This window comes from Emiliania huxleyi, assembly GCF_000372725.1.
Source record: "Emiliania huxleyi CCMP1516 unplaced genomic scaffold EMIHUscaffold_36, whole genome shotgun sequence".
Classification (NCBI taxonomy): domain Eukaryota; phylum Haptophyta; order Isochrysidales; family Noelaerhabdaceae; genus Emiliania; species Emiliania huxleyi.
In genome coordinates this window covers 805,370-827,280 of record NW_005199274.1, presented here as the reverse complement: position 1 = coordinate 827,280, position 21,911 = coordinate 805,370, and the positions used below count along the sequence as shown (strand labels likewise).

General features: G+C 65.2%; 3 protein-coding genes across 3 annotated transcripts; 1 reads left to right on the top strand and 2 right to left on the bottom strand.

Moving 5' to 3' along the window:
- Nucleotides 1-2,238: 2,238 nt before the first annotated feature.
- EMIHUDRAFT_208941 (hypothetical protein) lies at nucleotides 2,239-7,133 on the top strand (the record flags this gene model as incomplete). The annotated part of the gene is made up of 11 exons (XM_005772479.1): nucleotides 2,239-2,313; nucleotides 2,433-2,838; nucleotides 2,945-3,947; nucleotides 4,225-4,258; nucleotides 4,344-4,484; nucleotides 4,516-4,572; nucleotides 4,649-4,868; nucleotides 5,058-5,635; nucleotides 5,816-6,459; nucleotides 6,668-6,733; nucleotides 7,109-7,133. 11 exons carry the CDS (start codon nucleotides 2,239-2,241, stop codon nucleotides 7,131-7,133), a joined length of 3,249 nt encoding a protein of 1,082 aa, XP_005772536.1.
- A 2,659-nt stretch (nucleotides 7,134-9,792) lies between these two features.
- On the bottom strand, nucleotides 9,793-13,033 carry EMIHUDRAFT_451093 (ATPase family associated with various cellular activities; the record flags this gene model as incomplete). Its single annotated transcript, XM_005772478.1, has 7 exons — nucleotides 12,323-13,033; nucleotides 11,806-12,120; nucleotides 11,630-11,719; nucleotides 11,244-11,405; nucleotides 10,806-11,060; nucleotides 9,981-10,498; nucleotides 9,793-9,814 (listed from the first exon to the last, which is right to left on the bottom strand). Exons 1-7 carry the CDS (start codon nucleotides 13,025-13,027, stop codon nucleotides 9,793-9,795), a joined length of 2,067 nt encoding a protein of 688 aa, XP_005772535.1. The 5' UTR covers nucleotides 13,028-13,033.
- Nucleotides 13,034-17,982: 4,949 nt separating this feature from the next.
- On the bottom strand, nucleotides 17,983-19,612 carry CTN4 (Centrin-like protein; the record flags this gene model as incomplete). The annotated part of the gene is made up of 6 exons (XM_005772477.1): nucleotides 17,983-18,353; nucleotides 18,498-18,530; nucleotides 18,616-18,699; nucleotides 19,075-19,155; nucleotides 19,229-19,321; nucleotides 19,501-19,612. Coding segments are annotated over 6 exons (511 nt in total), but the record flags the coding sequence as incomplete, so codon positions are not given.
- Nucleotides 19,613-21,911: the final 2,299 nt, after the last annotated feature.

Genomic DNA, 21,911 nt, shown 5'->3' with positions numbered 1-21,911 from the left:
GCATGGTCGATATGATCAAGCAGCACGTGATCCCCGCGGTGGTCAACACCGAGGCGAGATATGGGGATATATGGGGAGATATGGGGAGATATGATCCCCGCGGTGGTCAACGCCGAGGCGAGAGGGGGCGGAGAGGGGGCGGAGAGGGGGCGGAGATGGGGCGAGATGTGGGAGGCGGAGGACGGCCTCCTCGCGCCGTCCGCGTCTTCCCTCCACGCGTCTCCTGCCTGCCTGTGTAGGTCGAGGGGCCGCACCTCTCCGGCTTGCAGGCGGCCAAGGCCAAGGTCGAGGTCCTGCCGACATTTCTTTTTTCGAGCATCTTTTCTTTTTTTAGGCGGCCGCGGCCAAGGTCGAGGCGGGGCTGTCAAAGATGCACGGCGCCGCCGACGAGTACTCCAAGGCGACCGCCGCGCGCGAGTTGCGGCTCGAGACGATGGAGGCGGCGCGCGACGTCTGCGACAAGGCGGAGGGCGACGTGCCCGAGGACTTGTGGACGCTCGCCACGTACAAGGAGCTGCTCTTCCTCGACTCGCACCAGGGCGCGGACGCGATCAGCGACTAGCCGCTGCCAAGCCGGGCGCGGGGGCGTCGCCGCGCCGTGCGGGGGCGTTGCACCGGCCTCTCATTCCTGGCATATCTGGCGGGATCGCTCGAGCGAAGAGTCAGCTCGCACGCATATAACGCTCCCGCTGGTCAATTACGACATCCGATACATGTCTGTCCTCTGTCGCCGATACCATGGACCGCGCCGCCAGGGTTTACGATGTTGTTGAGTGAGCGAGCGCGGTATAGCCAATTCAATTCATGTGCCAACAACATGTACATGTACATGTGCATGCAGAACTCCACGAACCCGCCACGGCCCCGAAAAAGGAATATATCTTTACTTCCAACACCCGGACGTTCCCAGGGTGATGGAAGGTTCGACGCACCCCCGGACTGGGAAGAGAGGTCCCAGGAAACAAAGGCCTGGGGACTCCGCCCCGCCCCCACTTGCCCTGACTGCACAGGATAGCGTGCCCCGACAAACGGCGACACATAGCGGGGGACACTGCGCCGGGGGGTATGCCTAACTTTGGTGCTTTGTGTGGGTCGCGTTCCCTTGGTAGCTGTGTGGCTGAAGCCCTCGTGCCGCTGGCTTGCCCCTTCCAGCGGCTGGCCCCTCGAGACTTGGCGGTAGGAGGGGGAGAGGGAGGCCCGGAGGGAGGAGAGGGAGAGGGAGGCCCGGTGGGAGGGGAGGGAGAGGGAGGCCGCCTTGGGCTCTTCTCCTCCCCCCTCCCTGGGCTCTTCTCCTCTCCCCTCCCTGGGCTCTTCTCCCCACCTGCCTGGTACTCTCGGCCTGATTACCGGAGCGTCTGCTGGGGAGCAGACGCTGGGGGGACACTCTCGCCCGAAGGCGGTACGCACGACCCGGAAGCGTGGGGATGGGGGGGCGCCGCGCCGCCGCCGCCGTGCCGCCTTCTCCCGCTTTGATCTCCCTCAGCTGCTTCTCCTCAACTCAACCTGTGAGCTTGCGAGGGCGGCGGGGGTCAGCCGCGCTTCCCGCTCACGCACGGCGGGAGCCGACTGGCACTCACGACTGGTCACGCTGCCCTCCGGCCGGAGGACGAGCAAGGCGATGAGGCCGAATACGACGCCGACAGCGAGCGAAGCGGGCTGGAGCTTGAGCATGGAGCGACAGGAGCGTTAAACCAACCGGCTGTGCGGCGGCTCGGCGGCCAGCGTCGCAGCCAAAAAGAAGTTGAAAAGGGCACGATACTGGGCACGGGACTGGCGCGCACTGGCACTAACACAGGTACACCACGGGAGCCGCCTAAGCGACTCCTGTGAAAAAGAATTTTACGAGGGCTCGCACAACACTAGGCACGGGACTGGCGCGCACTGGCACTAACACGGCGAAAAAGAATGGCCACGGTGACCCAAACTGGCGCTAACACAGGTAGTCGAAGAAAAAGGCTTTCAGCTTTCTCGCAATCCATCTCCCGAACCTAGGTTGTGCAATAGAAGGTATTTTCTTCTCAATAACAAGGTCTGTGAACAGCGCGGTTTCGGGCGTTGGAATGTAGGACCTTCCTTAGGTCCGCCTCTCACACCCTCGCTGTCTGTCTGCCATTTTCGCCTCTTGTTTGTTTCTGATCAACCTTTGTGTGAAATCACCCTACTGTGAACGGCTCCTTAGGAATGGCCCGCCGAAACGGACACAATCGCGCAGCTTCGCGCGTCGAAATCGGGCTTGCGATGTCGATTTCGACCCTGCTGACGGCCGTGGTGAGCACCACCGCCTCCTGCAACGTCATGGCGCCCGGCATCAACGTGGCGTACGATGCGAGTAGCGGCACCACCTCCTCAGCCTACTCCGAGACGCTCCCGCTGCTCCCCGCTGGGACCGCGGCCGTGTCTTACGGCCCCCCCAATTGTGCACTTCGACCGAGAGCTTTGACGGGATGGTGGTGGTCGGGGCGCCGCTCTCAGTCTCGCCGAGCGACTCTTACTTCGCCTACTCCAAGATGATCAAGGGCTCGGTCGAGATTTTTCTCGACTGGCTGCTGACCGAGCGCACCCCTCGCGGGCTGCAGGTGGGCGACCAGCGGTTCAGCATGCGCTTCGAATGGGTGGGGGACGCCTCGAGCAAGACGCAGGTCACGCCCGCTCTGGCGGTGGCCACGCGGGGTAACGGGGCGCACTTCGCCATGGGCGGCTACAGCTCAGCGCTCACGCAGTACGCTGCGCAGCAGAGCTTTGCCGACGGTCTGCTGATGGTCTCGGCCGGCGCGGCCAGCACCTCCGTCTTCACGCAGAACAACCTCACCTTCGGCCTCTATCCGCCCGCTGCCGTCTGTGAGCAGCGCCGCCCGCCGCCCAGCCAGCCCGCCGCCCTCCTCGCGCGACCTACCGCGCGCCCCTGCTGACCGCCCCTGCCCCCTGCTGACCGCCGCGCTCGTAGACCACGACAACCCGCTCGCCGCCATCGCTGCGGCGGCGGCGGACGTCGACGCGAATCAGCCCCCCGCGAGCGCCGCCACTGACTCGCAGTCGCCGTGCTTCGCCGGCGGCGGTGGCTGCCTCGCGAGCCTGCGCGTCGGCTTCATCCAGGCGGACACGCTCTTCGCCAAGTCGCAGTGCGCGAACGGCGAGGCGCTGGGCGCGAAGCACGGCTTCGAGGTGGCACGGGATGGCGCGGGCGTCGCGCTGATCGTCACGATTCCGAAGGCGCCGACGGATACGAACGAGGTCGACGACGCATTGCGGCAGCTCCGCGACGCTGGGGTCAACGTGCTCGTCGGCTGCACCTACCTGAGCACGACCAAGGCGATCATCGCGGCGCTCGAGCGGCTCGACTGGTCGCCGCTCGCCCTCTCCGTCTCCTCCTCGGTCGGTACCGCCTCGTTCGCCGCCTCAACGCGCGACGGCTGGTGGCAAGCCGAGTACGCCCTCGGACCATCGCCGTGGCACCGCACCGTGCCCACCGTGGGCAACTTCAGCGGCATGACCTCCGCCGACTTCGCCGCGCGATACGCCGCGCGGCACAACGAGGCGGAGGTCTCCTACCACGGCGCCTCGGCCTTTGGGGGCGTCGCCGCGCTGGTCGCCGCCATTGAGGCCGCCGGCACGCTCGAGACCGAGGCGGTCGCGCAGCAGCTGGCGGCGAGCTCGCTGCGCGAGTTCTACGGAGACATCGCCTTCGACGCCAATGGGCAGATCACCGTCGGGATGCTCGTGCTGCAGGCGCCCGACGGCGCCTCCTCGTCGACGCACAGCGGCGACCCGGAGATGGTCGTGTGGCCTCCCGAGGCACGCGCCACCGCCAACGCCGTGCTCGCCTTCCCGACGCCGCCATGGGCGCAGCGCCGCTGCCGCCTCTTCGGGGGGGGTGCGGCGCTCGGGGCGACGGAGCGGGCGGGCATTCGGTACATCGAGGACGGGCGGGCATATATCGAGGACCGCCAGTGCTGGAGATAGCGCGAGTTCGTCGCTTTCTCGGAACCGTCTCGGACGGACGGACTCTCCCTGTGTAGGAGATCCAGTGCTCGGGCCACGGCCAGTGCGATATGGGAGGCGCGGCGCATCCTCACTGGGGCACGTCCACACAGTGTCATCCGGTTGACGGGCGGCCCCTACCCCCCCCCCCCCCCCCCGCCCCACAGGCGTGTGCGTCTGCACGGGCGGGTACCGCGGCGTTGATTGCGAAGACCCGCCCGAGGAAGAGGACGAGCACTTGCGCAGAGTGCTCCTCACCACCGTCCTCCCGGCGGCGGGAGTCATCGCCCTCTTGGCACCCCCGCTTCGCGGCGACATCAAGGGCCCCTGAGGGGCGCTTCTTTGACACGTCTCGGTGTCGGCAGGCGCTCGCTCTCTTCTTGGTCGCCCGGCGCTTCAAGCTCGCTAAGCGGCGCCGCCAGCTATTGTGGCGCTCCACCCGCCAGCCGCCCCGCTTGCGCTCCAAGGCCGACGGCGCGAGGTGGCCGCCCGCCGCCAGCTGCTCGGTGCGTGCGAGCCGCGGCGGGTCTCTCCTAGGCGGGCGGCGAGTACCACCTCTTCCTCTCGCACACGTGGAGCAGCGGCCAGGACCAGGTGGGCACCCTCCCCTACCCCACGGTTCCCGAACCCACCCTCCCCTACCCCACAGTATACCCGAACCCGACCACAGGTGCACATGATCAAGCGGCGGCTCGCCACGCTCGCGCCGAAGATGAAGGTCTTCCTTGACGTCGACGACCTGGAGGAGTTCGGCACGCTCGCCGACAACGTCGCCGCCTCGGACGTGGTGCTCCTCTTCCTCTCGCGCGGCTACTTCGCCTCCAAGGCTTGCCAGATCGAGTACACGGCCGCCTGCCGGCTGGGCACGAGCCGGCCGTGCTCGTGCACGAGTTGCCGAGGCCCCTCCGGGACCTTCTCGGAAGCTTCCTGTGTAGGCAAGCCGGTCGTCGTCGTGCACGAGTCGAACGAGAACCACGGAGGCGCGCCGAGCTCACCCGAGAGATCACCCGAGATCACCCGAGATCACCCGAGATTCACCTGAGCTCCCCGAGATCACCCGAGATCACCCGAGGGCATAGGCGCGCCGCTCGAGGAGCTGCGCGATCAGTGCCCCGACGAGTGCCGCGCGCACCTCTTCGGCAGCCGGGCGGTGGTGCCGTGGCTCCGCTCCGAGGTCTTCCAGCTGGTGACGCTCAAGAAGATCGTCGCCGTCGTGCTCTCCGCCGACGGCGGCGAGGCGGCCACGGGCAAGCAGGCGGGCGGAGGGGATGAGATAGCCAGTGTGGCCAGCGATCTGTCGACCCATTCCCGAGAGTCGCGGGTCGGCGAAAGCTCGAGCGGAGGCGGAAGGCGGCGCTCCCTCGCGGAGCTCCAGCTGGAGCGAGCCACGATGGCGTCGGCGGAGGCGGCGAGGCGGGTCGCAGCGAGGGCGATGGCGCGCGCGCCGGCCAAGAAGGAGTGCGAGTCGGCCGACCTGTACTTGCACAAGGAGCTCAAGCCGGCGGCGGGGCTGGGCCCTGGGCCTGGCCTGACGCTCCTCTACTCGCGACACAACCCGGGCGCGCGCCTCGTCGCGTCTCAGCTCGCCGCGACGGTCGCCGGCTGCGTCGCCGTCGAGGCTCCCGCGGGCGGTGCCACGAGCGTTGGCGGCGGGCGGGTCTTGCCGCTCCTCGTTCTCAACGCGCGCACCTTTGAGGGCGCCGACGGGGAGGCGTGCTCCCCACGAAAGCACCCGAGAGCACCCGAGATGAGAGGGCGCCGACGGGGAGGTGCCCGCAGCGCTTGATGCTCGCCCTCTCTGCGGCCCCTCGCGCGTTTGCTCCACGTTGAGAGACAGGGGCTGGCCGTTTCCGACAGCCCGTCTCAGACAGTCTCACGTGGCCACCAGGCGCTTGCTAGAGAGGTGTGTGGCTGGCGAGCAGCCTTCAAGGAGACGGTGTGCGCCGCCGAGCGGACGAGGCAGCGCCAAGAGGCGGCCAGCGGGTTGGCGAAGCTGACGAATCGAATCGAGGAGCTCACGGGCGTGGACGTCGACGGCGACGGCGACGTCAACGGGAAGTGCCTCGAGCGCGGCTCCCTGTCGCTCTCCTCGAACGTGCATAGCGGCCAAGTCTCGCTCGGCGAGGCGTCGGGCCGGGCGCAGCCCAAGCACGGCGGAGCGGTGGGCGAGGCTAGCGAGCGCGTGCGCTCCTCGTCCTCTGGCTCGGGGGCGGACTCGGAGCCGGAGGAGCCGGCGGGCGGCGTGGAGATGGGCAGGCTGCTGCTCGTGCACATGCTCGATCCCGAGGACGACGGCTGCCGCTTCGAGCAGGTGATGGCCCAGACCCCGCAGCACCTCGTCGACGACAAGCTCTACTCGCAGATCGCGCTGCCGTGGTTCCACACGCCAGACTACCGCGCGGCCGCCCTCGCGGTGCTCTCGCACACGCTCGTCAAGGAGGGCTCCTCTGCCCCGTCCAGCCGGGCTAGGGGCGGCACTAGGTGGTGGGCTAGCACGCGGTCGGGCCCCGTCACGGAGCGCCGGGCGTCGGGACAGCTCATGTTCAGGCGGCGGAGCAGCGCACCCGTGTGATCGGGTGTGCGGCCACCGCTTTCTGATACGTTCTCTTGCTGTAGAGCCGTATGTGTGCGCATGTTCATGTTCATGTGGTGTAGTCGCGTGAGCTTTTTTGAGGACCTGTTGCGCAAGGACTTGCGACGCCGACGGCCAACGCGCAATTCTCTGGGTCGTCGCGGCTCTTCGCGCCTGGTCTGGGTTCTTCTTGGCCTTGCGTCGGCCAAGATCCTCTCCTGCACCCTTCCTGCGGGCGGATGATGCCTCGTTGGCGTCGCCGGCGAGCGCGGCTGTCTTCCTGCCGCCCGTTCTTCACCTCATTACTTCCTTACGAAGGTGGTACTTACTTACCTCTCTCTCACAGCACACTGGCACGACAAGGATGTGTGGACTGGGGGACACTGGAACGGACACATCGACACGCGCGGACAAAAATACAAGCGCACACGCACACCTCGCAAGCAAGCAAGCAAGCCGTCAGCCATGAGGGTAGTCACGCACCCAAGCACAAACCAACGACCCATGCTAGACTCCATCGCCACTGGGCGCGCAAAGAGTCGGTCCACACACGCACAGGGACAACGCTCTGCTGCCGGCGTAAACACACAAAGAGTACAAGCGGAATATCAACACGATCTGTAGAGGCCACGTGCGGGCCGGGTCACGTGGCTCCGCGTGGACGTATCCTTGAGCAGACACGACCCGTGCATCTCCCGCTCCAAGCGACACCGCACCTTTCTCGTGCGGCGTCTGTGCCCTTCCGGGCACCGCCCGCCGAGTGAGCACCCTCGACTGCTCGCGAGCCATTGTCCCTTGACGTAGGCGATTGGGACGGCAAGCGATGTCAGGGCGGTCACACTGAGGAGGACATCCACCAGGAGCATCGCTGAAGAGGGTCTGTCGTGCTGGCTAAGGCAGGTCCTCCGGTTGAATAGCGGCAATTCACTAAGGTAATTTCATCATCCTCAAAGCAGGTGATGTTCCTCTTCACAGGACTGCTGTGTGGCACTCCGCACCCGCTCGTGCGGTCGTGGATCACGGATGGCACGTGCCTCGTGCGCGCGAGGGTGGGGCGTGGGGGTGCGCGCATGGGGTGCACGACACTTTGCGCGACGTGGGTTTGGGGTGAAAAACAAGAATGTGCGAAGAAGAAGAATTTTACGAAGAAGAAACTGCACAGACTGTTCAAGGAATTCCGCTTTCCAAACAGAGGGCGCGCCACAAGAAGTACCGCGTCATCCAAGAGGCGCTCGCCCACATCAACGCGCACTACCCAATCCCGACCTCGACCCAGATCCTACTCGACTTCTGGTTGGTACCCGTTTGAAGGGGAGGCGACGCCAGCCCATCCCGGCGTCCCTCTTGGGCAATTTCACTGGGACAGTGATTTCGCAGAGACTACCTCGTTTGCTGCTCCCCCCATGAAGGGGGGTTTGTGTGTGGGAAGCCAAGGGAGGTTTTGGCTGCCCACATTTGTGATGGGTCGAAATCGGCCCGCCGCGCGCGCCACATTTAGTGGTCGAAAGCAGGTCGAATCAAGAGGAGAGGCGCGCCATGGGTGCGACGCGGACATTCTTTGCGCGCGCGCTGACTACCATATGCCGTTGCGCCACGCCTACCGCGGCAGGCAGCAGGGGCTATCAGGTTGCGCACGGAGCTGAGCGAGCGCTCGTGCCTCGAATGGCGCCATTGTCATTTCATGCTGAAGTCTTGGCCAACATGCGCCGCCTTCGGGCCTGGGGCCTGTGGGGCAAGGACGATGACGAGCATGAGCTGATCGCCGCTATTGACGAAGCTGCAGATACCCTTGCTCGTCATCGTGCTGCAGATACCCTCCTGGGCCTCCTCTACAGATCGCTCTTGGGGTTCAAACGGGCCATGGGTCCAAGTATGGCTCCAACGATACAGACGCCCTGCTTTGTCATCTCGGCACCTATTGACGCGGACACGGTTACAGTTGGCGACGTGGTTAACATCACATATCTCACAAAGGATGGACGAGTTCGGAGTATTATCAAACGTGTACGCGCATTAGCCGGAGAACCAGTTGAGGTCAGACCCGTGTCCGATGCTGCCTCCATTCAAGTTCCTGTGCCCGAGGGCCATTGCTGGATTCAGGGCGACAACGAGGACTACTCTGCAGACTCGCGACACTTCGGTCCGGTCCCATTAGTCAACCTTCGGATGCGGGTGACGCACTACTTCCAGCTGTTTCCCCCTAAGTTTTGTCGAATTGAGCGCATGGCCCTTCCGGCTTCGGCTGACCATCTGAGCCAAAACGCTGCACCATATTCAGGAAGGTCGTCGGAGGACTCGCAACCCGCCTCCTCGTCGCCGCCTCTCTTCACCTCTCCTCACTCTCCAACTCGCGTCCTCCGCCCCGCTAGGCCCAAGTGGAGTCGAGTGCATGGTCGAGTGAGGAGTCGCTCGGGCCCAAAGCGCACTCGCGCCGCGGGCCGCTAACACGTGGCTTGGCTGCTGCGTGGTCACGTCCTCACGTGCTAGCCCTCGCTCGTGTCAGGCCGGTCCCCGCACGCTGGCCCACTTTGCACTTGTTGCCTGGTGTGTGTGGATTCGAAGTTGTTCGAAGTCTCTCTTGTGACGATTGTGTTTTCACAGCCTTGTTATGAGAAGAAATTCACAGCCTTGTTATTGAGAAGAAAATACGTCCTATGGCGCTATGCGCTGGTCTCTAAAAGTGCCCGCCGATCCATGGCACGCGTAGCTATGACAGGCTTCGGACCCCCCCCCCCCCCCATGTGGTGGGCACACCTCCCCCAGGCTAGTTCCATTTCACTGTGGCACCGCGTGTTCACGCTTGCGGGCGTGCGGGAAAGCACTTGACGATCGTACGCGCACAATAGTGTCACAATGCAGGCTTGACCCCGTTGGGTCACGGCCCTGCGCGGCGGCTGCGCCGCTGCGCGCGCTGCACGGACGGACGTGTGCGTGTCGGATCGCGCCTCTCTGGAGAGCGACGCGCGAGCGGCCGTGGCGTGTGTGGCGAGGCGGAGCCAGCGGCGCTTCTTTCACTTGGGAACAACATCGAGTAAGAGATAAACCACATTGTACACGCACAGAATACGAGAGGCGCGGACCTCAGCGCGCGCCTCTCCCCTCCACCGCCTCCTTCCGCTCGGTGCTCCACCATCCCTCACCGCGCCAACGCCGACGCCACTTCCGACGTGCCAGCTGGCAGCCATCTCTGCGCCCGCCCCCCCTCCCCGCCTCCCCGTCCCTCACGTCCTTCCTCCAGCGGCTCACAAAACACAGCCCCTCAACCTCCTCGCCCCCCCCCCCCACCCCTCCCACCCCCCCCCCTCACTGGTCCACCTTGCGCGAGAAGATGCCCGCCTTGCGCACGGGCTTCTCCTTGGCCGGCGCCGCGGGCGCCGCCTCCGAGCTGCTCGCAGCGTCGGCGGGCGCCTTTGCCTTTGCGGCGGCGCACGCAGGCGGCCGGCCGGCGAGGATGGCGCGGATGTCGTCCGGCGAGAGCGTCTCGAACTCGAGGAGGCCGTCTGCTAGCCGGTGCAGCTGGTCGGCGTGGTCGGTGAGGATGCGCCGCGCGTTCGCGTCCGCGGCAGTGCAGAGCCGCTTCACCTCCGCCTCGACCGCCTCGCGGCCGGCGGAGGAGAGCCGAGAGAGATCGCCGTCGCCGTGGTAGACTGGTCCGAGCGCGTCCGACATGCCGTACTTGATGATCATGTTGCGCGCGGTGGACGTCGCCTGCGCGAGGTCGGAGGAGGCGCCCGTGGTGACGTTCTCCTTGCCGAAGATGAGCTCCTCCGCCACGCGGCCGCCCATGCAGATGTCGAGGTGCGCGAGCATCTGCTCGCGCGACAGGTTGAGCTGGTCCTTTTCGGGCAGGTACGAGACCATCCCGAGCGCGTTGCCGCGCGGCACGATGGTCGCCTTGTGGATGGGCTGAGAGCCCGCCGTGTGCAGCGCCACGAGGGCGTGCCCTCCCTCGTGGTAGGCCGTCACCTGTGGGGAGATGTGGGGGAGATGTGGGGGAGATGGTGGGGGAGAGGGGGGGGAGATGTGGGGGATAGGGGGGAGATGTGGGAGATAGGGGGGAGATGTGGGGGAGATGTGCCCCCGCTCGTATGCGTGTGGTTGGGCGGGTGGGCGGTGCGTGGGTGGGTGGGTGGTGGTGGCGGCGGTGGTGGTGGTGTGTGGTGGCGGTGCTGCTGGCGGTGGGTGGGTGGTTGGGTGGGCGGGTGGGTGGGTCGGTGGGGGCGTGAGTTGCCTTGAGGTTCTCCGGCGAGATGACGGCGGACTTTCGCTCGGCGCCCATCCGGATCTTGTCGCACGCATACTCGAGGTCCGCCATCCCGACCCGCTTCTTCTCCAGATGCGACGCGTGCAGCGCCGCCACGTTGACCAGGTTGGACAGGTCCGCGCCCGAGAAACCGGGCGTCGCGCGCGCGATTACCTCGATCTCGACGTCGGGATCGAGCGGCACCGGCTTCGTGTACAGCTCGAGGACCGCCCGCCGGCCTCCCACGTCGGGCAGCGGCACGACGACCTGTTCACAGCTGGAGGTGTGAAGAGACGCTGTTCACAGCCTCCCACGTCGGGCAGCGGCACGACGACCTGTTCACGGCTGGAGGTGTGAAGAGACGCTGTTCACAGCCTCCCACGTCGGGCAGCGGCACGACGACCTGTTCACGGCTGGAGGTGTGAAGAGACGCTGTTCACAGCCTCCCACGTCGGGCAGCGGCGCGGCGACGTTGGTGTCGAAGCGGCCCGGCCGCACGAGCGCGCGGTCGAGCGCCTCTGGGAAGTTGGTGGCGGCGAGGACGATGACGCCCGTGTTTTGCGTGAAGCCGTCCATCTCGACCAGCAGCTGGTTGAGAGTCATCTTCATCGCCTGCGCAGGAAGAGGAAAGGTCTAGGAAAGGTCTAGGAAAGGTCTAGGAGAGGTCTAGGAGCAGCTGGTTGAGAGTCATCTTCATCGCCTGAGTGTCTTGTGAGTTTGTGTGTCTGTGTGTCGCTCGCGCGTGCCGTCATCATCTGTCCCGCGTCCACCCATACCGCGTTGGTGTCCAGTCCGAGCCTGACTGTCCCTCGCCTTTCCAACTCTTCCAATCTAACTCTCGCCTGTTGCTCCTTTGGGTTGCGGTGCGACCCGATCGCGTCGATCTCGTCGATGAAGATGATGCAGGGCGAGCGCTTCTTCGCCGCCTAGTCCCATACCCCCACCGTACCGAACCCAGTGTGGGTTCCCTCCCGTGGGTGGTGCGGTATCACGCCGAGAACAGCTCGCGCACGCGCTTGGCGCCGACGCCGACAAAGACCTCCTCAAACTCGGAGCCCGACATGTAGAAGAAGGGCACGCCCGCCTCGCCCGCCACCGCGCGCGCGAGCAGCGTCTTGCCCGTGCCGGGCGGTCCGGTGAGAAGGACGCCCTTGGGCAGCTTGCCTCCGAGCCGCGTGAAGCGTTTCGGGTTTCGCAGGTACTCGACGATGTCCTTCAGGTCGGCGATCGCCTCCTCGGCGCCGCACACGTCGCTGAACCGCTTCGCAGAGCCGTGCACCGGCTGGACCTCCGTTGAGAAGCCGAGCCCACGAGGCAGCCCGCGCGCCTGCGGGAATAGGACAGGTGTACGAAAGGTCTAGGAAAGGTCTAAGGAAGGGTCTAGACAGGTCCCACGGCAGGCTAGGAAAGGTCTAGGAAAGGTGTAGGAAGGGTCTAGGACAGGTCCGAGGCAGAGCGGCTCTCGCCCAGCAGCACACGCGCCATTCCTCCTCCCTCTCTCCTCCCTCTCCCCTTCTCCTCCCGCGCGCCTGCTCGCCCAGCAGCGTGTACGCGGCAAACACGAGCGCGCCCGTCAGCGCGAGAGAGCGAAGGAGCTTCCAAAACTGCGCGCGCGGCGACTCGTGCCACTGGATATGCAACGGCGTCTCGGGCGTCCCGCGCGACGCACCCGCCCCCAGCCCGCCGCCGCCGCCGCCTCCCACCCCGCCCGCCGCGTAGCGCGCTGACTCGTCGCGCGCCAGCGCACCGCTCGCGTCAAGCGACGCGATGAGCTGCGGCAGCGAGAGGCGGGCGAGCTGGTTGGAGAGGGCGAGCGCGCGGATGTACTCCTTGGCCACCGCCTCGTCCGCCGCATACGCCCCGCACTCGAACCGCCGCACCGCGACGTGCGGCTGCTTCTGCGCGTTGCACGCCTCCATCAGCCGCTGCTGCCGGTGCGCGTCGTCGGGGAAGCGGTTCGCCTCCTCCTCCAGCGCGCGCAGCGAGCGCAGCTGCGTCGCCGAGACCGACAGCTGCCGTGCGGCCTGCGACCGCAGGCCGCCAGGTCCGCCCGCCCACGCCTCCGGATCCGCCGCTGCTCTGGAGCGCAGCAGGCCGGCCGCAGCGCCGATGCCGCTCGTGGAGGCCCCATGCGCGCCTCGCGAGAGCAGCGGCCGCGCAAGTACGGCGCCGAGCCCGGCGCTTCCGGCGCGGAGCCCAGCGCTCCCAGCGAGGATACGACTTCTCCCTATCATGGCCCACGGCACCGCACAAGGCTGATGCACCTGGACACTTCCGCCTGTTTTTCTTTTTTCTCGTCCTTTTGTGTTTGTGTGTGTGTCACTCAGAGTTCCTTTTGGTGTCAGGCGAGGTGCACGACGAGATATGACCATGGGCGCTTGCATGTGTGCTCAAGGCATCTTATGGCTGCTGCGTGGCGTGTGGCTCTGCTCCACGAGCCCGTTCGAGTGTTCTGTGATTGGTTGGTTCTTATAGCACTCTCCGGAGTTCGTAACAAAAAAGAATTTTACAATCAAAGGCGTGCGACACGATTCACGCAAAAAAGAAACATCGGTCGCAAGTAAGGCGCCCCGCGGACGGACGCGTACCCTCCGCGTAGGTTACCTGGTGAGCGATTGCTGAGCAGAGAAGAATAATGTCTTACGACGCGCCACAGCCAGCGCCGTACGTCGATGCGGTCTTGCGAGGCGACGAAGCGGCGGTGCGTTCGTGGCTTGAGGGAGGCGGGCGAGTGAACGCTACATGGTATTAAAATCGGGGCGTAACGACTTGCTCGTTATCGCGCGCCTTGCACACATGCCTCACGATCTGCCGATGCCGATGCCGAGACTCTGCCTCTGTGCTCGAGGCTTTGGCGCCATGCACAGAAGAAGGCGGACAAGCGTCGCCGCTGTTTCTGACACACATGAGGCCGTCAATCAATCTGGTCGTGATGGCGACGCTGGGCTTGAGCTTTCTAGCGGGCTTTGTGCTCGTCCTTGTGCAGCATACTCTCTGTAGCACCGAGCAGAACGGCTGCGTGGTTCGCGTGGACTCGGTTGCGGACACGGACCTCTGTGCGCCGTCAACTGCCGTCGAAGATTGCCTCTGCACCAACCAGACACGGCCCAAGATAAAGATCTCGGCCGGATGCCTGAGTTTTGATCTGGTGAATCAGCTCTCCGCCTTTGAGAGCGTGTGTGGCCACGACACCCTCACTGCTGCGATCAAGCACGTGGAGAAGGAAGCGAGCATTGGGGGCTGGGATGCCTCGGCACTGGTACAAAGCCTCTCCAACCATCAGCGCATCTGGGCTTGCTTTAACCGAACGAATGCCAGCGATAAGCTCGAGGACCCCGAGGAAGGCTGCGCAAGATCCTTTTTCGACCGCTACTCGCTCACGGCTGCCGACGAGAACTGCGGAACCGACGAATCGGGGCCGGCTGCGGCCGCCGCAATTCGCACGCTCTTCTCCTACTTCACCATAATAGCCGCGTTGCATACATCTCACGTCAACGAGCGCAGCGCCCCAGGACCGCTCGTGAGCCGTCTCAACCTCGCAACTATCGTACTCGGCGGCCACAAACGGTGGGGTTTAAATGGCGAGACCACCAGCGCGGCGGCGCAGCAGGGATCGCCATTGCGGATGCAGACCCTCGCCGTCACGATAGGTGCGAACCGCGACGACGGATCGCGCGTATGGGCTCCGATAAGTGGGTTTGGCCCAGATGCAACGGTTTCTCGAGGCGGTGTGTCCGAGGTGGATGGAAACATTGACAGCTCGTTTGTCGACGATCCGCGTGCGTACAGCCGCCCGCGTCCTTCTTCGACGGCAAGACGAGGCCAGAGTGGCAACGGAACTGCACCGGCTGGCCTTGCCCCAGCCCGTGGGACGAAGATCGCGGCAAGCCGAGGCTTACTCTCTTCCTGCCCGTTCATTATGTCACTGATACGTGCCCGAATCGAATGCCCTCGTTCGACGTCGATCAGCATGGGTGCGAGCACTCAGACTACGCGAGCTACTGGCCGGAGCCAGAGCCGTCGCCGGAGCCAGACCTTACCCCTTTGGGGCCGGGGCCGGGGCCACTGCCGGTCGGCTCCCAGGCGAGCAATCCGCGTAACCCTCTCGCGATGTGGTCGCATGTCCAATGGAAGACCGCGGAAATGGTCCACGGATTCGACTGCGTCCGGCGACGGCCGTGGGTCTGCGGCTCAGACACTGGTTGGACCAGCGAGGACGGCTGGCTGCCTCAGCCCCGTTGTCCCGACGGCCAGCCGGGGTCAATTCCCGGAATACACGTCAACAACACGCCCACCTGCTGCACGTATGCTCCGACGTGCGACCTGAGCGACGCGTGCCCCGCCGGCTACACTGCGATGTCTGGCCGTGAGATGGCCTTCAATCCGGGCGACCCCGTCGGTCAGTGCGTATCCGGCGGGTTCGGCTTGCCTTGTGCAGGTGCGAGCATGGATACGCGCCCTCCGAGCACACTCCGCTCCGGTCTCTTCACTTGCACGCTCCGACACAGGAAGGGCTGGGTGGAGGTCCTCTCTGAGGCTTCCGCCACAGCCCCCGGCCTGTTTTTGACGCGGCGTCCGTGCTGGGCACAGCGATACTCTTCTTCCCTTGCTCAAGGCCGGGGGAGCGAGGCCGTGTGTTTAGCGAGTCGATGGCCGTGGTTGACGAGTCGGGCCTTGCGTTGGCTGGCTCCATCTCCAAATGACAGTGATAATAGAGACGGATAAAATTAGAAGGCCCGCAAAAAGTGGGGGCCTTTGCGCTTTGGGGGGTCATCGGTCAACCCTCGCAACTCCGACACCAAGACAGATTGCGTGCACAGGAGCCCCCACCGCGCCACGCGCCGTTCGGCAAAGCGGAGAAACAATATGTGGGCCCATACCACCACGATCGAAGCAGCACTTCGCTCAGCCTCAGCGGGTCATACGCGCAGCGCGCTGAGCGCTGTGGCTGTGCACTCTATGCACGTCAAAAGAATGTGCAAACGCGCATTGCTCGCCGCGCCGGCGGCGCAGCTCGCGAGCATCAGACGGGCCCTAATGCTCCTCGCCGCCCGCACCCACACCCTCCTGCTCACTGCCCCGGCGCCCACACCTCGATCTTCTTGGGCAGCAGCTGGTTCGACAGGTCCTCTCCGTGGCCAAGGCAGCCGCGCTTGCCTTTGCCCCAGGTAAGGACGGCACCGGCGGTGAGGGCGAGGCTGTGGTCCTCTCCCGCCAGCACGGTGACGACGTGCTGCCCGGCCAAGGCCTCGACCTGCTTGGGCAGCAGCTGGTTCTGCTCGTCGCCGTGGCCCAACCGGCCTAAGCTTCCCGAGCCCCAGCTCCAGACGGCTCCGTCGGCGGTGAGGGCGAGGCTGTGGCTGTACGCTGCCGAGATAGCGACGACGCGCCGCCCCGCCAAGGCCTCAACCTTCTTGGGCAGCAGCTGGTTCTGTTGGCCGCCGTGGCCCAGCTGGCCGAGGCCTCCATCGCCCCAGCTCCAGACAGCGTTGTCGGCGGTGATGGCGAGGCTGTGGCGATATCCAGCCGAGACAGCGATGACGCGCTGGCCAGCCAAGGCCTCGACCTGCTTGGGCAGCAGCTGGCGCTGCTCGTCACCGTGGCCCAGCTTGCCAAAACCGTCACGGCCCCAGCTCCAGACGGCGCCGTCGGCGATGATGGCGAGGCTGTGGTCGCATCCCGCGGACACAGCGACGACGCGCTGGTCAGCCAACGCCTCAATCTTCTTGGGCAGCCACTGGTCCTGCTGGTCGCCGTGGCCCAGCTGGCCAAAGTATCCAAAGCCAAAGCTCCACACAGCGCCGTCGGCGGTGAGGGCGAGGCTGTGGCCATCTCCAGCCGACACAGCAACGACGCGCTGCCCCGCAAAGGCCTCGATCTTCTTCGGCTGCCACTGGGGCTGCTGGCCGCCGTGGCCCAACCGGCCACTCCATCCATTACTGCCCCAGCTCCAGACGCCGCCGTCGGCGGTGAGGGCAAGGCTGTGCTCGGATCCAGCCGAAACACTCACGGCGCGCTCGCCGCCCAGCGCCGACGGGAGGCGGGTCGGCGTGTTGAGCTGCGTCACGCCCTCGCCGTGGCCGAGAAGGCCTGGAAACTCCTCCTCCTCGTCGTCGTCCTCCTCCTCGCCCTCCGTTGCCGCTGACCCGCACGACGAGAGCCGCCCCTCGCCGTCGATGAAGACGCTGTGCGTTTCGCCTGCTGCCGCCCTCGCCGGCGGGTTGGACTCGCACAGCAGCGCAGCGAAGCACAGCCACCGCACGGCGGAGCCCTCGCCCTCCGGCTGCGCCGGCAGCTCGAAGCCGCGCTCTTGCGCCCACAAGCGGATGGCCTCTACCACGAGCGAGGCGTGGAAGAGAAGCGAGACGGCCGCGACGCGAGCGATGTCGGCGGGGTCGCAGCGAGAGAGGGCGCGCGCGAGGAGCTCCGTGGGGAGGTCGAGGAGGCGGATGGGCGGCGGCGTGATCGGCGAGGGGGCGGTGGACGTGGAGGCGGGGGCGGCGAGGCGGCGCGAGCGGCGCGAGCGGCGCGGCGGGGTGGACATCGCGAGAAAACCTGGGCGCATATTTGTTTTGTTCGCATATGAGACCCTCAAATTCGTCACGCCTCCCTCGAAAACAGGTGGCCCCTCCATTACGCCCTCCACCGACCCCGGCGAGCTCAAAGCCTATGCCGCTGCTGCTGCAGCTGCCGCCTCCGAGACCGACCCGAACAAAGCCGCCGCAGCTTACACCGCTTGCCTCGGCGCCTTCGGCTACATCTGATTGCCCGTCTTTATTCTTTGTCCCTCGCGCCCGCACTCGGGCCAGGAGGGGCTGTTCCCGGGCATTATAGTCCGCTATATTATAATACCGCCATCTCCGCCCAGAGATTATTAGGCGATTATATCCATAAGGGATTTCATTCCTTTTGGGTTTTGGAGATTCGTATTCCGTATCGTGTTTTGGTTTCGTAATATCCTCCCGACAGCGCGATCTTATGGACTCATGCGGTCGCTAGCTTTCCTCGCCTACCTCCCGTGGCTCGCTCAAGCGACCCATGCCGTTAGTGTTCGCCGCCTATGCTCTATCCTGCGGGCAAGACGGACGTGATTTGACAATCTCAAAATCTACCTCAAAATTTGCGGCCGCCCTCGAAATTTGCTGATCAAAATTTGCGGTGGCCGGTGGCCCGGTGCGGGGCGAGAGAGAAAACAGCGGGAAGTAAACATAAATCATAATCGATGCCCCGCCAATCGACCCCACCAGAAAAACTCCTCGTACCTCGAGACACATGCGACCGACGCTCGACGGGTGACCCCCCCCCCCCGAGCGTGCTGCGCGCGGCGCTCCCCCCCCACCACACTCGCCGCGCGCGCGATGCCCACGGACAACGCGACGTACCGCTCTCGTACGAACAGACACCACTCGAACTCACAAGACTCCGTCCCCCTCCTCCGCCGAGCGGGGGGTATCATTTCGAGGCCTTGCGGCTCTCCGCCTGCTGCTTTGCCTGCGCCTTGAGCAGCACGTTGCAAAAGTCCTCCATCGAGATCTCGGGGCCGCCGCAGTGGTCGATGACCTACGAGAGGGTGGGGTACAGGTAGACGTCTCCGCGCGCCAGTGCAGAGAAGAAGGCGGCTGCCCCACATCCCCACGTCCCCCCAAAATAAAATGGGCGGGAGGCCCCGCGGGTATCTTCGAGCTAGAGAGTTGCGCGGGGCACCTGCTGCAGCTCGCCGTCCGTCATGTTCTCGCCCTGCACGAGGGTGGGTTCGGGCACTGTGGGGGAGGGGAGGGTGGGTTCGGGTACCGTGGGGGTAGGGGAGGGTGGCTTCGGGTACCAGCTCCTTGGCGACGCGCCGCAAGTTCTTGAGCGAGATGCGCCCCGTCTCGTCGTCGTCGAATAGTCGGAACGCCTTGATGGCCTGCGACAGGGAAGAGAGAAACTAGTGCCAGCAAGGCAGGGTGGCGCGGCTGCTTGCGTACCAAGAGTACGACTCCACTGCTCTTGACGAACGGCTCGGCCACGGGCGAGGGCGGGGCTCCCGTGAGAGGGGCTCCATGGCCACACCTGGGATATCTCCCCATATCTCCCCACATCTCCCGTGAGAGGGGCTCCATGGCCACACCGCACATACCGCCCCCTCTCCGCGCGCGCGCCTCTTCGCGGCAGCCGCGCTACGACATCTGGGATATCTCCCCATATCTCCCCATAGCTCCGGGCGCCTCCTCGCGGCAGTCTCGCTGCCACATCTGGGATACATCCATATATACCCATATCTCCCCATAGCTCCGCGCGCCTCCTCGCGGCAGTCTCGCTGCGACATCTTGACGGCCATCACCGAGTGGAAGGTCTCGAACGGGATCTGTCCGGTCCCGTCCTGTGAGGCGAGGCGGTGAGCCGGGTGGAGCCTTTTTTGCGACGGCGGCCGATGGGCGCGGAGGCTCGCGCGCCTTATCCGACTCCTGGATCATTTTGCGCACCTCGTCGCGCTTGGGCTCGAACCCCATCGCACGCATCGCAACCTTCAGCTCGTCCGCATCGATCTGTCACGCCAGGGTGAGGTGGGATCAGATGTAGGAGGCGCACGGCGCGACGGCCCTTCAGCGCTGCATCCGCCGCCGGCCAGCCGGTGCCGCACCGGCCTCCGCCTTCCTCCGCCGCGCCTCTCGGCCCGCGACCCGCGAGCCTCATCGCGTCCCCACACACACGTGGGGCGGCACACCTTTCCGGAGTCGTCGGTGTCGAAGAGCTTGAAGGCCTCACGGATCTCCTCCAGGTCGTCCTGGGTCAGAGACTTGACCGCCTCGGACCTCTCTCTGCTTTGGTAGGACATTGCAAGGCGCTGCAAACACGGCGCGGCGCACCCAGCGTCGTCGAGAAAAAGAATTTGGACTCTACACGTATTAGTGCCAGTGCGCGCCAGTCCCGTGCCCAGTGTTGTGCGAGCAGTTTAAAATTCTTTTGGATCCTTACATGTGCGTCCGTCCATATAGTTAGTGTTCGCTCTGCGGCAGATGGGGTGCTCCTGCTCATCTCCGGTTTCGGAGGAGACCTCGGCGTCGTCGATGCCGTCGCCGTCTGCGTCAGGATCGAGGTAGTTGGGGATACCATCGCTGTCGGGGTCGTCCGCGCCCTCGTCGGCATCGGGCACGCCGTCGCCATCGCCATCCGGGTCGAGGGCGTCGGGGATGCCGTCGCTGTCCGAGTCGCCCGTGCCTTCCTCGGCATCCGGCATGCCATCGCTGTCCGAGTCGCAAGGGCAGCAGTCGTTCTCGTCCTCTGCGTCTGGCACCCCGTCGCTGTCCGAGTCGCCCGTTCCCTCCTCTGCGTCGGGCACACCGTCGCTATTCAAGTCAGCGGGGCCGTCGAGGGCGTCTGGGACGCCGTCGCTGTCAGAGTCGCCCGTGCCCTCCTCGGCATCCGGGATACCGTCGGCGTCCGAGTCGGGGTCGGCGAGGTCCATGATGCCGTCGCTGTCCGTGTCAGTGAACTTGCTGCAGGGGCAGCAGTCCGCATTCATGTAGCCTCTGTAGCAGCACGAGGAGCAGCCGTTGCCGCGGTAGGAGCAGCAAGAGTGGCTTCCGCCCTCGGCACGGGTCGCGCACGGCATGGCGAAGAGGAAGTCTCGCCGCGATCCCGTGCCCATCATAGCTAGGGTGGAGCATTTCTCGCCGGTGGGGCCGATGATCTGGCCATTGCGGCAGTCTGTACAATATGGGGTGTGCCCCTCCTCGGAGTCGGCCTTCTGATACCACCCTTGCTCAGCATCGGTATAGCACCAGATGAGGGGGAATCTTAGCCTGAACCGGAAGTCAGTGGGATCGTTACACGGGCGCGCCAGTCGTCCCGTTGATGGGTCTGCACATGATGCGTGGGTGTAGCCACGTATTTCGCACTCGCCGCTGGCAATTCGTCTGTCGTAATGCCCCAGCTGGCGTCGTACTTCACCCGTATTCGGAGCGGTGTCAAGTTTGCTCAGGTCGACTTCTTCCAGACCGAATTCGTCCTTGCTTGCGAGGCGTCGCGCTCGCGACTTCTGCTTGGGCTTACAAGAACAGCAGGCTCCGGTGCTCTCCTTGGCATCCAGGATACCGTCGCTGTCCGAGTCGCCCGTGCTCTCCTCGGCATCCGGGATACCGTCCCAGTCGGCGTCCGAGTCGGGGTCGGCGAGGTCCATGATGCCGTCGCTGTCCGTGTCAGTGAAGCAGGGGCAGCAGTCCGCATTCATGTAGCCTCTGTAGCAGCACGAGGAGCAGCCGTTGCCGCGGTAGGAGCAGCAAGAGTGGCTTCCGCCCTCGGCACGGGTCGCGCACGGCATGGTGAAGAGGAAGTCTCGCCGCAATCCCGTGCCCATCATAGCTAGGGTGGAGCACTTCCCGCCCGAGGGGAGAAGCACCTGGCCATCTCGCAGATCTTGCGCTAGAGAGGGGCTTGCATGGAGAGCAACCAGCGCGGCAATTCCTAGCCACATCCTGGGGCCCGGCCATCCTCGGCGCTCGATCGATCCACGCTCTTCGACACTAAGGGATCGCGTACGGATGTTCGAGATTTTGACGTTAGCGTCTGCGAGTTACAGAATTCTTAAAATACCCTCTCAGCTATAGAAAGAACTTCACAACAAAAGGCTCTCGCACACGCACGATTCACACGACAGACAAGGCGCAGACGACGGCTTCCTTAGAAGCCGTCGTCCTCGCCACAAGAGCCGGCGTCCGAAATCCCCTCCTCCGACACCCGCCCCACCCCACCCCACCCCGGACCCCTCCCCAAAGCCCCACCCCGTCCCGACCCACCCCGCCCTCGCTCTCGTCGTCACTTCCATCAGCATCACGTTTTGTTTATGTATTACGTGTGTGTCAAAACGCGCCCCTGCGCGCGCTGCCACACGTGTTCGGGGGGAGCTTCTGACGGTCCGGTCCTCCGGCGGCCGGGGTCGTGTGGTGCCTGGCGCTTCCGCCGGCCCTCAGTACAACGAGGCGAGCATCTGTATGTCGAAGAGACCGCTCTGCATGTCTTCGCTGAAGCTGCGCTCCTCGCTCAGCGGCGGCGGCGACGGCCGGGAAGCGGCCGCCGCCTCGGCCGCGGCTGCGGCTGCGGCGGCCGCCTGCCGCGCCGCCTCCTCCTCCTCGTCGC